The 17,892-nt window shown below is 42.2% G+C and overlaps 1 protein-coding gene across 3 annotated transcripts in view; it reads right to left on the bottom strand.

Annotated features, from left to right (window-relative positions):
* Positions 1–17,569, bottom strand: part of DPY19L1 (dpy-19 like C-mannosyltransferase 1) — a 56,784-nt gene extending 39,215 nt beyond the window's left edge. For all 3 annotated transcript variants that reach the window (XM_086742972.1, XM_086742971.1, XM_086742973.1), the window contains exons 1-5: positions 17,074–17,569; positions 16,067–16,123; positions 4,619–4,643; positions 3,362–3,449; positions 2,570–2,707 (exon numbers count right to left, since the gene is read on the bottom strand). In XM_086742972.1, the coding sequence (XP_086599098.1) occupies positions 2,570–2,707; positions 3,362–3,449; positions 4,619–4,643; positions 16,067–16,123; positions 17,074–17,371 (606 nt within the window). In that variant the 5' untranslated portion in view covers positions 17,372–17,569. The remainder of the gene's footprint in view (positions 1–2,569; positions 2,708–3,361; positions 3,450–4,618; positions 4,644–16,066; positions 16,124–17,073) is intronic.
* Between the last annotated feature and the right edge of the window lie 323 nt (positions 17,570–17,892).

Here is a 17,892-nt window from a genome sequence, read left to right as displayed (position 1 = left end):
CTGGTAAGAACATTAATGGACCAAATCTATAGAGTTTTTACTCAGATAAACTTTGATAGATTAAATTTAAGCATGCATTAGAAAGGGCTTTCAGATGCAACGTAGGAGAGCATTTCCATTTTCCATGCAAAGGTCGTAATGTTCTTGTAACAACCACCAAATTAAATCTCAACACCTGACACAGAAAACATCAGGGGTTTCCACACTGAAACTATGTTTCACCACAGCAGCATTAAGCTGTTTCAATCCTGTGTCACAGAGAACATAAGGACAAAAAAGTGATTGGAAAGGGGAAATCCCACTTTTCAAATCAAATTTTCATCATCACTGCCACACAGAAATATCAACTGTCCTGTGACAACGAATAGCCAGAGAGTAAACTTAACACATTATTTCTCTGCCACAGAAATTAATACACTATCTCTCTGCCATTTTTCACCAGGGATCATAGACAAAAACATCAACACAACTACTGGAACAACCTGACTATACCAGCAAATACTTGGAAAACAAAAGTTTTATTGTGACTATAATATTGCACAACTACAAATACTGACTTTTGCTGTTAACAGATTATTTTTACTGCTTTTATAATTTACACAGACAATGTAGTAATCGCTATGGACTCACTTTATTTTTCCTTCTTTTGAAGTTTTCATGGCTAGTGCCAGCTGCACATGGAGGTGAATTGTTCTATTATTCTTAATGGGTTTAACATCCTGTTTAGTAACTGTATTTCAAGGCTATTTTTGATGCAATTAGTTTTGAAATCCACTAAATAAACACAAATCTTATTAAAATTCAGCCTTATTGCTACTAGTGGGCTGAAAGAGCTGAAAAGATCCTAAAATATCAAACAGGAAATGCAACACTTCTGAAAACATGACTGGATATTGAGTAACAGAAGGGAAAACTTCACTGCCAACAAATAAATCCACAAGCATCTTCCCACCCAGCCAATTTGTAATCATAAGTAAAATTAGATAAATTTGCACAACATATTTCAAATATCAAGTTGCACCTATTGACAGTTTTATAGATGTAGTTATGCAGAAACAAGAGTACTCAAGAGTACTCAAGATATACACTTTAAAAAAAAAAACCCGACCTATTTACAGGAAGGCTAGACATCAAGCAGTAAATGATTGAGAGGAGCAGAGGAGAGTATTTGTCTGCTGTGCATGCCCACACAGGCACAGAAAAGATGAATGAATTCATACCTTATCACCAAGTTCTATGAGCCAGTAAGATCCTAGAAAACGCTGAATGAACAGACAAGCCTACACATTTTGCACAGTAATCTACCTAACGTTTTTACAGAATGTCAGCCACTATATCTAATTGCTCTTGTTGTGATTTCATAATCCAATTTACTCAGTCATCTTTCACGGTGATACTGATCATTCTCTAAGAGCGAGTTATTTGACTAGTTACCTTTGATTTTTGCAAGTCAGTCTATAGCTGAAGTCAATAAATCTTTCTCAGCTAAAGAAAATAACTTTATAGCATCCAAATAAGGCACATATTCCCACTGTTACATTTCTAGAACTGAACTGCAATCCTTTTGGAGTTAAAAAAACAAAACCACAAAAAAAAAAACCACCACAAAAAACCAAAGAAACCCAAAAGCAGTGAGAGGGTAACAAAAAGTACTCATCTATAGCACTTAGTTCTTTCAGAGCAAGGAATTAAGAAGCAAATGAAACCACTACATTCAAGTTGTGTAAATACATGCATGCTGAGAACCGTTAACACATATAGTTTCTGAAAACAGCTCTGCTCCAACAGAGCAGAAGAATGGGTATAAATGCTAGTACCCAACAATTACAGCCAGATTTAGTCCTCTGTTCTTGAAAAAAAAAAAAAAAAATTGCTGACATATGGAGTTACAGAAATGTAAGTTAACTAAAGGAGTTTTCCCTTTGCAAAATGTTTGAGAGACAGTGGCAAAATCATAAGAGAGAGAAAAACAAACATTTCTGTACTTAAAGAATGTTCTTTTCAGTGACAAAAAAGCAGAGTAGGAACGTAATCTAACCAGATACATCAAGTACGTACAAAACAACAGCAGTCAGTCTTCTATACAGGTATTTCTTCTGCAACATCTAAGTAAACTATTACCGTTCACAGAGTGCCACAGTGAGCTGTGATCATTCGTTAATACATTGTCCTACACGAAATGCAAGCCAAAATAACCTCTCAGTACGTGTATCACTGTATCACTGCAGTAGTCAATACACAATGTCAGCAGCTCACTTGCTTTCAGTGAAAAGAACAAAAATGACAAGAAGTATAGAATTGGATTGCAACTTCAGAGTATGAAATATCAAGATCTAGAGAGTATTCACATTTGACTGGACATACTTGAAGTCTGAGAATTTATGACAATGTATGAAGTAACTTTCTAATTTTAAATCTGAAACTAAAATAAGGTATCTAAGCAACTCTTCATTGGTCACTATATCTTTACAAACACACTTTCCAGAGTAACATTTCTTACAAATTTGTAGTCAAATCTAAAGAAACCAAAGATTTACCAGAAGGTATTATTTTAAAAAAAGTAGCTCACCTCTGGGTAAAGATTGAACCTTTGTAAGGTGTTAATCACTAAAGGATATTCAGTTAGTCTGTCATTCATAATTGCCCATACTCCATTCCAAAACGATGGTGCCTCAATAATGATCTTGAAGTAGGAATAATAAAGACCCTACAGGAGAGCAGAATCATTATTTACAATTAAAGAGGTTACTTCTGATTCATGAACTGCCATACACAAGCTTAGTTTTTAAATCAAATTTTGTTATATATATATATATATATATTTATATATATAAAACAAAAGAAGACAAAACCATTCAAGATGATTATCTCATTTTTCAAATCTCTTTTCTTGGTGCCACTGAAACAAGTAATGTGGGTTTCCTTCCACCTTGTTTCACAGGACATCTGGAAATCTCTGATTGGGCTGGTAACTATGCACTAGCATAGTATTTCAGAACTCTCAAAATAAAAGCAGCCAAAAGGTATGCAAACTTTTTTTTTTAAATTTAAAAAAAAAAAGCTGCATAACAAGACTATAATTGAAAGTATGTTGCAAGTTTTTTGTAGTTTCGTATTTCAGGTCCTCTAAAATAACATTTTAACATTATATTTTAAATGGAACTGTGAAGAGATACATTCATAGTGATCAGCTGCAAGACACACAAATGCTCTGTATGTAAAAGTGTAACACATGTTAGTTGCAAGATATTAATATATTTACTTATCCAGAAGGTATTAAGAAATTTTGGAAAGCTCACAATCACAAGACTACAGACAGAAGTTCTCCAACGACTTGATTTTTATTGAAATGTAATCTAACCATTTCCGTGCGAAAAGCCATTTCTCTTTCTAGTGTTGACAGGTGAGAAAAATGACGGTCATTTTCAAAAAGAGTTGTTATGTGACACCTGTTAAAAAATAATAATAATTAAAACTGAATAGAGGGTTCCCAAACCTGTACCAAGTCATATATACCAACAAACAGCTGCAAAACATTCAATGAAGACCCAAAGTTTACTAATGCATTTTAACTTAAGAGCAAACACTTAAGGATCAAAAGTGTAATGCTATTAAAACTATAAAGTCCACATATTAGAAAAGAAAAATCAAATATCTGACAAACAAAAAGAATCACAGATTAAAAACTGGTGAAAATAATGATGCACATATAAGTAGTGTATGGTTTTTTTCCACAAAAATCTTCCCCGACTTGTATTTTAACACAGTTGTCTGCCATTATATATAGATGTGCTTACCATGAAAAGTATATTTAAATAAATGTGCAACTACAGGGCAAAAAAAAAAAGGCAGGAAAAATGAAAATAAATCTGGGGGCAAAACTTGCAATTTCTAAGAAGAGGTTCATCTCCAGAAAGGACAGAAAAAGAAACACAGTAGTTTACGTGACTCTGCTTTTGAATGGGAATTTGCAAGAAACAAACTGCTAAAAATCAATAGTTCTTTTTGAGCTAGGAAACAAAAACAGAGTGGCAAAAGTTGTTAGTTTTTATCTCTGCAAAACCAGCTGGTGAAAATCACTATAGAAGCCAACCTATTTCAAGTCTATATTACAAAAACGAAGTGTGAGATTTAGGATGGAACCTGAAACAGAAGGATTACATTCATAGAGAGTAGCCGAAAGGCCATTCTTCGGCACACAAAAAAAACATTGGCCAGACCTCTCTGAGGAGGTGAGAGAAAAGGTGATGTAAAGCTACAAAAAAATTAAGCAGAATCTAAATAAGCAGAACATAGGAGAAAATTGAAAGGATTTACTTGGGCTTTCAAAACATACTGAGGGTAAAAAGGTCTTTTAGTGGAAATGCACCTGAATTTGTATAGCTAGCAACAATTTTCCACCTGGAAAGCAGGCTTCATTCTTCACTGAACAGGCTTAAGAAATCTTTCATGTCAGCTTCACAAGAATAGAATTATATATCTTGGAGGCAATGATTTGGTTTTGAGAGAAAAGATTTAAATATAAATTATGTCCAATAGCTTGTCTAAATATAAGTCAAAATTATATTTTTACTATTTTTAAAAATACATCACTCTCAAGCAGTAAATTTAACCTTACCAATGTAGGACTCCTGCAAAAGCAGCTGTAAAGGAAACAAAAGGCGTCAAGTTACTCAAATATTTAAATCACTGAAATGAAATAGTGTTCTTCAAAGGAATGACAGTACTACTTCAGAGGCGTGCAGAAGGTACTCAGCCTCCAGAGGAACAGAAGAATAGGAACATCTCAGTTAACTTTTATGACCAGTTCTTTGAAAATCTGAAATTATGCTGATGGCATTCAGCAATAGGCAATGTTCCCACCTACATCCTGTATCACTCAAGTTGATCCACCAGAATCAGATGCACCGGTTTCACTTATTAGTAACAAAACTGAATTATAAGTATTTTTAATAAGTATAAATATTTTTAACATTTTAAGATACCTACTGTGACTGTTCACTCAACTCCTGCTCAGATTTTGGCTAACACACAGCTCATACTAAGGCCTGAGGTATGTGAGGAGCAGGACTGTTAGGTGAAAGCAAGGACAACACATAGGCAAGACCTGGTGACCAGAAAGGGCTAAAAGTCATTATGCAGCCATTATCACCTGCAGCTTGCTATCTCCTGCAGCCATAATCTTCGCATATTGATTGTCTGGCAGCTTCTTCAGAATCTGCTGACTCATGGAAATGGTACAGACCAAACTTCCAAGTTGGAAGGTGCAAAGCTTACCCACAAAGTTTTTAAAGCAGATCCAGCTTGGACTGCTGAGGCTTTCATGCTTCCCAGTGTTGTGCTTTAGCCCTAGTCACTGCACAGTTCCTTGATCACCCTCCCCCTCCCCAGTAGGATAGGGAAGACAATTGGGAAGAAAGGAAAACTCACAGGTTGAGATGAAGAGAGTTTACTAGAATAGCAAAGGAAAATTACAATAATAATGAAATATAAGGATACTAAAATATACAATATGAACAATGCATGATTTCTCACCACCCAATGTCTCCATGACTGATACAGCGCCATCCCCAGCAGCGATCATGGAAATGAAACCGAGAAGCAGGCAAGGGAGCAACAGGGAGCCAGAGATCGATGCTCCCCACAGGCAACCCCCACTTATATACTGAGCATGACATTTATGGCATGGAATACTCTCTTGACCAGTTTGGGACAATTATTCTGGCTCTATCCCTCCCAGTTTCCTGCACATTAGTGAAACCTGGAGAGCCAGACAGTATCCTCGGTCTCTTTAACAACTCATAACATCAGGGCGTTTATCCACATTCTTCATATAAGAAATTCAAAACACACTGGCTACTGAGATGAAAATTAACTCCATCCCTGCCAAAACTAGGACAGTATCCACCCTTTATTCCATACCATCTACGTCATGCTTACACACACACAGAGATATCATTCCCTCAATCTATGGGCCATCCCTCTGAAGTCTGTTAAGTTCATTTACTCCACAACTTTGGGCTCCACCGGTCATAACAGTCCTTCAGGGCAGGAAAGATGGCATACAGTGTGGGGTTGTTGCACACTGCATCTGGAGTGCCCAGCCAGTATATCTTGCCCGGCTGGTGTATTATGTCCCCAGTCTGCAAGCTGAAGATGTTGATCTCGAGGAAGCTGTTCGGTGTCAGTTCTGGTTCCATCACTGCTGCGCCTCACTCAGTTTCACTGATGTTCATTTCTCACTGATCAGGGTGATTCATACCTTTGATATGACATATAATAACTATAGAAATGATGACATACAGTAGAAATTATTGGCTATGTTCACCTAAAATCAAATCTCCTTGAGGTACACGGCAGACTTCCCCACCCTCCTGCATCACCCACCAAGTATACCCAGGTCCTTAAGGAAAAGCAATCCCACAAGTGGGTTTGCCTTTGTCCATGGGAAGAATAACCTAGCCTGTCTTCCCCAGCATACTCCTTACATGCACTACAAGGACTTTATCTCCTTCTACAGTATGTGAAAGTTCTGATTGCGCAGGGCCAGCTCCATTGGTGGATCCATGAGTGTTGACTAACCACATTGCTTTTGCTAAACGTGCATCCCAGTTTTTGAAGGTCGCACCACTCATTGCTCTCAGTGTAGTTCTAAGCAGTACGTTGTACCATTCAATTTTTCCAGAAACTGGTGTGTGATAAGGGATATGATATACTCACTTGACACCATGCTCTTTGGCCTAGGTGTCTATGAGGTTGTTTTGGAAGTGAGCCCGGTTGTCTGATTCAATTCTTTCTGGCATGCCATTTTGCCAGAGAACTTGCTTCTCAAGGCCCACGATAACGTTTCTGGCAAGTGACATGGGGTACGGGATATGCCTCTAGACACCCAGTGGTTGTTTCCACCATTGTAAGCACATGGCACTTGCCTTGGTGGGTTTGTGGGAGTGTGATGTAATCAATCCGCCAGGCCTCTCCATATGTATATTTCAGCCATCATCGTCCATACCAAAGAAGCTTTAACCACTTGGCTTGCTTAATTGCAGCCCATGTTTCACATTCACAGATAACCTGTGCGTCCATGGTCAAATCCACCCATCCATCACAAGCCCATTTGTAGGTTGCATCTCTTCCTTGATGGCCTCAAGTGTCATGGGCCGATCAAGCTAGAAATAGCTCACCTCTATGTTGCCAGTCTAAGTCCACTTGAGAAACTTTAATCTTAGCAGGCTGATGCACCTGCTGGTTGCTTTGATGTTCTTCCATGGCTCAACTCTTGGGTATGTGGGCATCTATGTGACGTACTTTTACAACTAGATTCTCTAACTTGGTAGCAATATCTTGCTACACTACAGCAGCCCATATGGGTTTGCCTCTGGTGCTGCCAGTTGCTCTGCTTCCATTGCTTTAACCACCCCCAGAGAGCATTTGCCACCATCCATGAGTCAGTATAGAGACAGAGCACAGGCCATTTTTCCCTTTCAGCAGTATCTAAAGTCAGCTGAATGGCTTTCACCTCTGCAAACTGATTCGATTCACCTTGGCCTTCAGTGGCTTCTGTGACTCATCACGTAGAACTGCACACAGCCGCTTTCCACTTTCAGTGTTTTCCTACAATACAAGACGATCCACCAGTGAACAGGGCATATTGCTTCTCATTTTCTGGTAATTATTATACAGTGGGGCCTCTTCAGCACACATCACCTCTTCCTCTGGTGGCATTCTAAAACCTTTGCCTTCTGGCCAGTCTGTGATTACTTCTAAGATCCCTGGGTGACTGGGGTTTCCTATCTGAGCCTACTGTATGATCAGTGTGACCCATTTACTCCACGTAGCATCAGTTGTGTGATGCGTAGACGGGACCCTTCCTCTGAACATCCATCCCAGCACCGTCAGTCGGGGTGCCAGGAGAAGCTGTGTTTCCATACCAACCACTTCTGAAGCAGCTTGAACTCCTTCTTATTCTGCCAGTATCTCCTTTTCAGTTGGAGTATAACAGGCCTCAGAACCTCTGTATCCCTGGCTGCAAAACCCTAGGGGTCAACCTTGAGCCTCCCCTAGTGCTTTCTACCAGAGACTCCAGGTAGGGCCATTCTCCCTGACTACTGTGTAGAGCACATTTTTAACATCTTGTCCTGTCTGGACTGGCCCAAGGGCTACTGCATGAACAATCTCCCATTTAATTTGTTCAAAGGCTTGTTGTTGCTCAGGGTCCTCTTTTGGGTGACTTCACAGAGAGGGCTTACAACCATACCGTAATTTGGAATATGCATTCTCCAGAAACCCACAATGTCCAAGAAAGCTTGTGTTTCCTTTTCGTTAGTTGGTGGAGCCATAGCTGTTACTTTGTTAACCACATCCATTGGAATGTAATGATGTCCATCTTGCCATTTTATTCCTAAAAACTGAATCTCTTGTGTAGATCCTTTGACTTTGCTTTGTTTTATTGCAAAATTGACTTTCAGAAGGATTTGGATTATTTTCTCCCTTTTCAAAAACTTCTGCTGCTGTGTTGCCCCATATGATGATGTCATCAACGTACTGTAGTTGTTCTGGAGCTTCACCCTTTTCCAGTGCAGTCTGGATCAGTCCGTGGCAAACAGTGGGGCTGTGTTTCCACTCCTGAGGCAATTGATTCCAGCTGTACTGGATGCCCCTCCAGGTGAAAACAAACTGTAGTCTGCATTCTGCTGCCAAAGGGATTAAGAAGAACACATTAGCGATGTCAATGGTGGCATACCATTTGGCTGCCTTTGACTCCAGTTCACATTGAAGTTCTAGCATATCTGGCATAGCAGCACTCAGTGGTGGTGGAACTTCATTCAGGCCACAATAGTCCACTGTTAAGTCTCCACTAGATTTTTGCACTGGCCATATGGGACTGTTAAAGGGTGAGCAAATCTTGATGATCGCTCCCTGGCTCTCCAGCTGAGGAATCAGCTCAGGCATGGGGATCAGGGAATCTCGGTTGGCGCAGCATTGCTGCCAATGCACAGTGGTGGCAGCGATTGGTACTTGTTGTTCTTTGACCCTCAGCACCCCCACAATGGAAAAGTCCTTTGAGAGACCAGGCAGGTAGACAACTGTTTAATTTCCACCGTCTCCACAGTGGCTATACCAAAAGCCCACTGGTACCCTTTTGGGTCCTTGAAATACCCACTCCTGAGGTAATCTATACCAAGAATGCATGGAGCACATGGGCCAGTCACTATGGGGTGCTTCTGCCACTCATTCCCAGTCAGACTCACTTCAGCCTTCAGTACAGTCAGCTACTGGGATCCTACTGCCACTCCAGAAATACAAACGGGTTCTGCCCCTTTATAGCTTAATGGTATCTGGGTTCATTGTGCACTGGTGTCTACTAAAGCCTTATACTCCTGTGGGTCTGATGTGCCAGGCCTTTTAATACATACAGTCCAGTACATCCAAGTGTCCCTCTCTTCCACCCAGCTGGAGGCAGGGCCCTTCTAATCCTGTTTATAATATTTGTTACTCACTTTTTGTAAATATGAATCACAAGTCCCTTCCATCAGATCAGATCAGAGGTGAGATCAGCTTCTATGCTGTCTGAGGAACTGCCTTCTGGAGATTGGAGCAGCAATTTTCCTGGGAGAGTCTCCATTTGTGATTGTTTTTCCTCGCAAATCACGTACCCATGCCTCTAGGGCCAAGGCAGGTTTTCCATCCCACTTCCTCATGTCCTCTCCTTGGTCACACAAGGTAAACCACAGGGTACCTCACCACATGTACCGTCTCTCTCTTGAGCAGGGGGAGGTCGTCTTCTGATAGCTGAGATATTGGTCCATGCAGGTGAGGAGTAAGACCTCTTTGAATTTCTGAAACTCCTAGGATAGTTTTTCCAAACAGTTTTTTGAACATGCTTTCAGATCTTTCAGTCAGTCCTTCCACAGCCAAGACACAGGTGCATAGCAGGAAAGAGAGATTGTCTTTATATTGTTGTAGTTGGTTAGCCACTGTACGTACCAATGGTCCCTCATCACTGCCAATGAGTTGGCATACGATGATGGTGCACTCTACAAATTTCCATCGCATGGGTCAGGTACACTCAATTTCATCTGGATCCACAGATGTCCATGGCTCATCCAGGTTATGATAAATCAGCTCCCGAACAGCTAATTCTGTCAGATACTGGATACCTCTCTCTGTGGTGGTCCACTTACTTGTGTAGCATATAATATCTTCCTTGAAGAAATACCTGTCCCTCACACCTGACAGGAGTCACCTCCAGAGGCTGCAGGCTTCTGTCTCTCTTCCAATCGCCCTGTCAACAGCTGCTTCCCTAGACAAGGATCCCAGCTGCCTGGCTTCCCTGTCTTCTAATTCCAGGCTACTGGCCATGCTGCTCCAGCATCAGAGCAACCAGGTGACAAGTTGCTCACCTTGATAACAGCTGAAATCCTTTTGCATATCTCACAGCTCACTCAGGGATAGGGATCAGGTGACTACCTCTGCTTCTACCCCTCCCTGTTCTTGTGATGCCCCTGGTTCATCATCATTTTTCACTACGTGAACTGATTTTTTGGTGTATTTCTTCTGTACAGGGGCAGCTGATACTGGCGTAGGTTGGTTTTTCAGTTTATCTGTGGTACTACTTGCCAGAGTTTGAGTAGCCACAGTGCCTGTCGTGGGAGCTGAAGCAATCACAGTGCCCATAGCGGGGACTGGGGTAGCTGCAACGCCTGATGTAGGGGCTGAAGCAACCATAGTGCCCACAGTAGGAATTGAGCTAGCTGCAGTGCCTTTTGTGAGGGTTAAAGTGACTGCAGCATCTGTAGCAGGAATTGGAGTAGCTGCAGTGCCTGTAGTGGGGACTGGGGTATCCACAGTGCCTATTGCTGGGGCTGGAGTATCTGCAGTGCCTGCTGCCAGGGCCAGCCACAGTACTCCTAAATAGTTGTTTAAACTTAATCAAGATAGAGATCAAGATTGGAGACAGCTGCAACAGACCTGCCAACATGCACACAGTGGTTGGGGTATCCCAAGGGTATTCAAAATTCTCAAAAGCTGTTGAAATTAGCTTGGCAAAGTGGGGGAAGCTGCAAACAAATGCCCCCCTGCAGCCTGGCTTCCCAGACCAAAATAAGAGGTATCATTCCAAACACCACCCACGAGATGGCTCCCAAAATACTCGGGTGGAGCTGCCGCTGCCTCTTCACTCTGCGCACTGCCTGCCGCCATTGAATACAAATACGAAACCGGTCCTGTTACCAGTGATCTCATCAAACAAATCAGTGCCACATAGCACAGCAAAGAGATACCTTTAATCCTAGAAAAGATAAGCCATGCACAAACACTGACAAACAGCAGCAAGTAGGGTGCTGCCCAATACAGCACTAAAAACAACTTAGAGCAAATAAAACAACATTGTGACCACCGATGACCAAACCAACATAGTGAATGCTTGTAACAAATCTGTTTTCAAGACACTGTTCAAACCTGTCCTTATCTCAACCCTTCAGACCTCCCACCATCAGCTGGGTAACTACTTTGCTCATAGGTGCACATGTTAGAAGATACGAGTTATGAGCTGCGAATTAGAGAACTTGAAAGTTAGAAACCTCATGCCTTCAGTGATGAATTAGTGAATTCCCATGTTAGACCAGTCTGTACAAAGTGGACTGAGCCTTTGTCATGTTTGTTTTCATTCCTAATAAGCTCATAAAATAAAGTTTAATTTACAGAGTACATTGTAAATTTAAGAGATCCAAATGGACCATGACAAACAACACAAATCTAATTGGGACTATAATTGCTTAAAAAGGTAGACTCTCCATGTAATAACATTCCATTTGTCCACTTGGAGACTATCTGCACTGTTGTCATGTAAGTGTAGAACAAGGGAGGTAATTTGAGCAACAACAGGAAAAGATAAATGATGATAAAGTGGTGGGTACACAGACTAGGTCTCCGACTTCTTGAGCATGACAAGATCCACAGAGCAGAAGCCACTCCATTTTGCTTGGACAGCACTCGCAACATACCCAGAGCTCACCATGGAAGCAAAGCCTGCATGAGTGATGGATAAAGGAGAGGCATTGCGAGTGACCACGGTGCTCCTTCTAGAGTGAAGGTATCTGGGTTGCCCTCTAGGTGCACAGTGGCTCTCTCCCATAGAAGGGTCAGGTATGCTGGTTGCCTTCAACCCAATAAAATATTTATGTTTAATGAAGAGCCCTCTTATTCACACAGGCTATATGGAGCAGAAAGAGGAGAGAACAACCACCCTCCCTGCTTACACCCAGCTGGAGCCAGAAAGGTGCTGAGCACCCTGTCCCTCTCCAGGGTGCTGATCTGCACACACCTCCTGCAGCCCACAGGCAAAGCCCTCGCCTCTCCGACCACATGGAACCGGCCAAGATGCCTGCACGTAGGTGAAACATACATCAAACGCCTGCACGCTGATGCAGAATATAGCCGGAGAGTTCATGAACGTGCACATGTTCAGACTGCATGTTACATCCATATGGTGGCCTGTTTCTGGAAAGTAGCAGGGACAAGAGAAAGAAAAGTACCTATACAAAACCACTGAATTGATGTGGAAAGAGCAGAGGACTGAATGTACGCTTCACGTCCTAGTATATATTCCCAAACCACACGTTCCTCCAACACAGAGCCTGGAAATGCTGCTGCTGGCAGTACTCATTATCATTGTTACCACAACGCTGCTGTGGGCAGTACTTGTTGTCATTGTCATCAGAGGTCTTAGCCTTCGCAACAAACTACACTTATGAACCTCAATTTTAATATTAAAGTTTTGTTGTGAAGTGAAACTGGGCAAGACAAGACAAAAAAAAAAAAAAAAAAAAAACAAAAAACACAAAAACCAAAGAACTACCTAAGGGGACAAACAATTTGTAAACTACCTGCCTGTACAATTTTACATTTAGCTGAAGCTACATACGTCATGTAGTAGTTGAAGTTATTGTATAATAAGACACCACAACTTCTTTAAGTTTTTCAGCTCCACTTCAGTCATTGAAGTGGTTTTCTCAAAGTAAAGCCTGGATTTCAGTTAGAAAATGGATACCACAAGCTTTCATTTAAAACTTTACATTTTCATATATACTTTCAGGAAAAAAAAAATCTAGAAAAAGAGATTGTTCAGTATAGTTCACATTGAGTGGAATTTAATGTTTTATGAAAGTTCCAGGAGCTACAGATTTTTTTTTTTTTTTTTTTTTTTTTTTACACTAAAGACATTTATGTTAGTTCTCATGGAGAGCTGCAAATTCCTTTTTCAGAAAAGCACATATGAATATGATGTGTAATTCCAGGTAAGCACATTAGCTCCATCAGCAACACAGCAAACAATACTCCATAAACAAGCACATTTTGCAGTAATTTTATGGAAAGAAAACAGCAGTCAATACTTTTCTTCGCTATTACTTATTGAGTCTCACATTTGTACAAGGCATTATTTCATTTTTCAGCAACATTTCTAAGATTCTTAATAAGGTTAGATGCTGAAATATATTTACATATACATACACCCCAACGATAAAAAAAATAACAATTTTAAAACAAATTACATGTTAGGTAAGTATATACAGTAAAGTCAAAATGAATGCACATTAGCTACTAGTACTGTTCATGATCTCAAATTCATGCAGTTCCAAGTACGCCAAATACACAGTATTTTACTGTTGCAAATAAATTATCTGTTAATATGGAAGTTACATTTCAGATTCAAACATATTACTTACTCCATAGAGAAAATAATGCATTTATAGAATCATAGAATAGTTTGGGTCGGAAGGTACCTTTAAAGGTCATCTAGTCCAATCCCCTTTCAGTGAGCAGGGACACCTCCAACCAGATCAGGTTGCTCAGAGCTCCATTCAACCTGGCCTTGAATGTCTCCAGGGATAGGGCATCTACCACCTCTCTGGGCAACCTGTTTCAAATTTAAATCTGGTTCTTCCCTTCAGCAAATGTTTTATTTAAAGTCAATGCACTAAGTGTAAATACATTGACAGTCATTTTGGAGAATTTCATATAGATTTTTACAAACCTTCACAATATCACTCTAAGTATAATATGAAGATCTTTTATAATCACACAGCAATTCATGTAATGACTCACATTTCAAGAGACAATGCACTTAACTCATACACTTACACTGAGTCCAAATCGACATTTTTCAACAGACTGCATCCAGACTTGCATTAAGCTAGTTTCTGATGGAAAACATGCAGATCCGCTCTCCTAAATTACCATTCTTTGATCTCATTAATGTCCTTACTGGGGAGGGAATACAAGAGAGGACAGGAGAGGAATACTCAAGTCCTAATGCTACAAAGACTTACACAGCTACCACGTATTTGAACTCGCAGATGCCATTTTCTCACCCAACCTAAGAATCCCTAAAAGTAAAGCATACCAGACTAGAACTATCATGTAAAATCTGATAGTTTATTCTTCAGATTTCCTATTTTTGCCTGTGTAATGTTCTAAGAAAAGCAATGTGAATGGCATATAAAAAGCATTCTAATTCTTGAAATCAAATACTGAAGAACAGCACCATAATATACAGAACTCATTTACCAAGAGAACAACAAACACTGGGATACTGTAATGCAACAGGATGTGAAATGTACTAGAAACTGATTCATACTTTGCAAGTATCCCCAAAGCGACTAGGTAGGAATATAGCAGAACTGGGAACAGTGAGGAATGTATAAGCATGGACTACTTTTGCAGCTTAATCAAGATGTTTCACTGTGAGATTCCGTGCAATCTAGAAAGGATGTCATTGAGAACAAGGCCTCAACTCAATGGTCATTTAAAAACACCCCAGCATAATAGGACCAAGACGTATAAGAACGTCCTTGAAAATCTGACAACTTTATTGTTGCATATAAATTGGAGATAATTCTTTAGAGAAAAAAATTCACACAAAATTAGCTCAAACTGTGGAAGCCTCTGTTTTTAAAATCTGGACCTTAAAGCTTAAGAAAAATAACAACAAAAATCCAAATACTGCTAAAGCTAACCAAAACCCACTATTTCCTATTTAGTACATTCTTTGCTACTGCAAGTACTGTACGCCATTGCACACTTTGCTATTAAAGGTTTACTCCTACTAAAATTATAAATAGCTCCCTGAAGTATTTGATTGGTTATCTGGGTTTCACAGCCAAATTTGAACTCCTGAAATTTTAAAGCCCTCCACCTAATCTGCTCTCAAATTTACATCAAAGGAAAGTATTTTTCAGTTTTGACCATCAGTTTAACATTTCTATGTCATTTAAGTAACTACTAGTCTAGGAAATGCTAAATAAATAGAGGCAAGAAAAGCAGTTTAAGAACAGTTTATTCATCAATTAGTTTGTAAGCTAAGGGTTGTTTCCCTGCTACCACTTCGCAATGTAATTCATCAAACTGAAGAAACTCCCTTTGGCAACAAGGACTACTGGTGGCGTGATTAATAGTACCAGCACCTTTGGAATACCCTGACAGTCTTCTAACACAGTACCTTTAAGTACTGTATTATAGTACCTTAACTGCACATCTGGTAAATATGTTATTACTTAACATTCATTAACTTTAGGAACACATTTCTTATTTAATTTTCCAAATACTTTAGGTGCTTTTTTCAATATTTCGATCATTAGTCACTTTATTATTTACTCAAAAGTATTCCCAAAGATAGTAACATCTGAATTTACAGCCCCCTACAGCTGTATGTTCTTCCACCCATAATCCTTCCAAAACAAGCTGTTTTGATTACATTACTTAGAAAGAGTTGCTTTTTTTTTTTTGTTACCTCTAGAAATTAACGCCTGGATAGAAGAGATGCACAAATATCTGTACAATTACTCTCCTACAAATGTTGATACCACATCAATTGCTACAATAACAGCTTTACTGTAAAAAAGCTACCAGGAAGGAAGTTATTTCCTGTCCCTTTTCAACATAAGCTATGGATTTTTTTGTTTTGTTTTTCCAAGTTGTATTTCCAAATATATTTTAATACAGTTTACAACTCCAGAGAAAGAAAGGTAAAGAGAACAGTATTTTCCCCCGATGTATTCCTTCTACTCACCCAGAAGGAAAGTGAGCCATATCTTGCTATCAGCTTTTATGATGAAGTCAACAAATACTGTCAAAAGAAAATAAGTATTTCAAGCATCAATTGAGGATAGCCTCTGTAAAAGGAAAACTGTTTGAACTCTGCAGCATTAGTTTTCCGTAAAAATCTTGACTCCAAAACTGCTGAAATAAATTTCACGCAGCAAGTTGGTAACTACACATAAAAGTCACCGATAGACTGTTATGGTGACTACACAAACCAGGTTTTTAATTCCCGAAATAACTATTACAAAATAACTTGTCAAAAGAAGATTTGTTCACAGGCACGTTATTAACGAATTTGCTCAAACAGAAAGTCAGACTTCAAAAGAATGAGCAACCCTCCAGCCTTTCAACGAAGTGTTATCAAGAAATAGGCTGAGCACACCAACACTACAAGCAGAGCCAGTCGACACGATCAGAGCGACTGCTTTCACAAGAGTTAGTTACACAAACAGCACATCGTCCCACTTCTTCCCCACAGGACGCTAAAGTGGTAAAAAGCCTTTTCCTCCCCCTCGTCCGCAGTTCTCGCCGATACTAGCGTGGGTCTTGTCAACTTTTTTTTTTTTTTTAAACCTCCTATTGTGACAGGCTGGAGGACGCGGAGAGCGGGAGAGGAACCGGCCACCAGCCGCTGCCGAACCTCCCGCCGGCAGACGCCGTGAGGCCGCAGGGGTGCCCGCTTCCCGGCCAAAGCGCTCCCCTTCCCCTCGGCCTTCCCGACGAGGGACGTCCCGGCGCTCCCCTTCCCCGGGAGCGGTGAGCAGCCACCCCGGGCGAGAGGAGCTTTCCCGCGCCGGGCAAGGCTACCGACACCCGGAAAGGCGGGAAGGAGGCGAGTCCCAGCCCCATCCCACTTCCCCCGAGCGAAGGGCTGCTCCCCCTCACAACAGAGCCGGAGCAGAGGGAGCGGGGCGGGGGTCAGGATTTGGTGGAGGGGGGCGGCTCCCTCCCCTAACTCCCCCCTCCCCACCTCACCTCGGAGCCGGTCGCTGCAGAAGCGCAGGAGCCTCCGGGGGCCGCGGCCCGACACGTCCCGCTCCCCCTCAGCCGCTAGACCCTCCCTGCAGGGTCTCTGGGGGTCGCTCCTGGCTCCCCGCCGGCCGCCGCCTCCCTTCCGCATGGCGCGGGCCCCGCCGGGGACCTGCCTGCCGGGGGAGTGCGGCGGACGCCCGCGGCCGCTGTTGGGGCTGGCGCCCGGCGACTGGTGGTGCTGCTGCTGCCCGGGCTTGAGCGGCGGCAACTCTTTGTTCCTGCCTCGGGTCGGGACGGCCATCTCCGCATAGTCCCCGCCGGAGCCAGGGGGGTGCCGCGCCGGAGGGAAGGCGAGGCGAGGGGGGCGGTCCTCAGCGAGGAGGTTCCCCCACCCCCAGGCAGGGCCCGGAGGCCGCGGGGCGGAGACGCGCAGCCGGCGGGCTCGCAGTAACGGGGCGAAGGGGCGGCCGGTCGCTGCCCCGCCAGGCTGCTCTGCTGCTGCTGCTGCTGCTGCTGCTGCTGCCGCCGCCGCCGCCGTCTGCTCCGCCCGCTTGGCCACGTGGGGGCGGGGGCGGTGCTCCCCGGCGGGGCGGATAACGGCTGCCAGCGCCCCCTTCCCCGCTCCGCTCCGCCCCGCCGCTCACGTAGGCGCCGCCTCGCAGCGATCTGGCGCTGTTGCTCCCTTTCTTCCGCACCGCACGTGCCGCGTGCCCCGCGCGCCCGTATCCCGGAGCAGGCGGGAGCGGCACTCTTCCCGCTCACCTCCGCTCTGAGGGGCGGCCGCTGCCGTAGCCTCCGTTTCGTCTTCTGCGGTGTTTCTTT

This window comes from Chlamydotis macqueenii, chromosome 2 (assembly GCF_036417535.1).
Source record: "Chlamydotis macqueenii isolate bChlMac1 chromosome 2, bChlMac1.mat, whole genome shotgun sequence".
Taxonomy (NCBI): domain Eukaryota; kingdom Metazoa; phylum Chordata; class Aves; order Otidiformes; family Otididae; genus Chlamydotis; species Chlamydotis macqueenii.
This window is presented reverse-complemented; position numbering and strand designations above follow the sequence as displayed.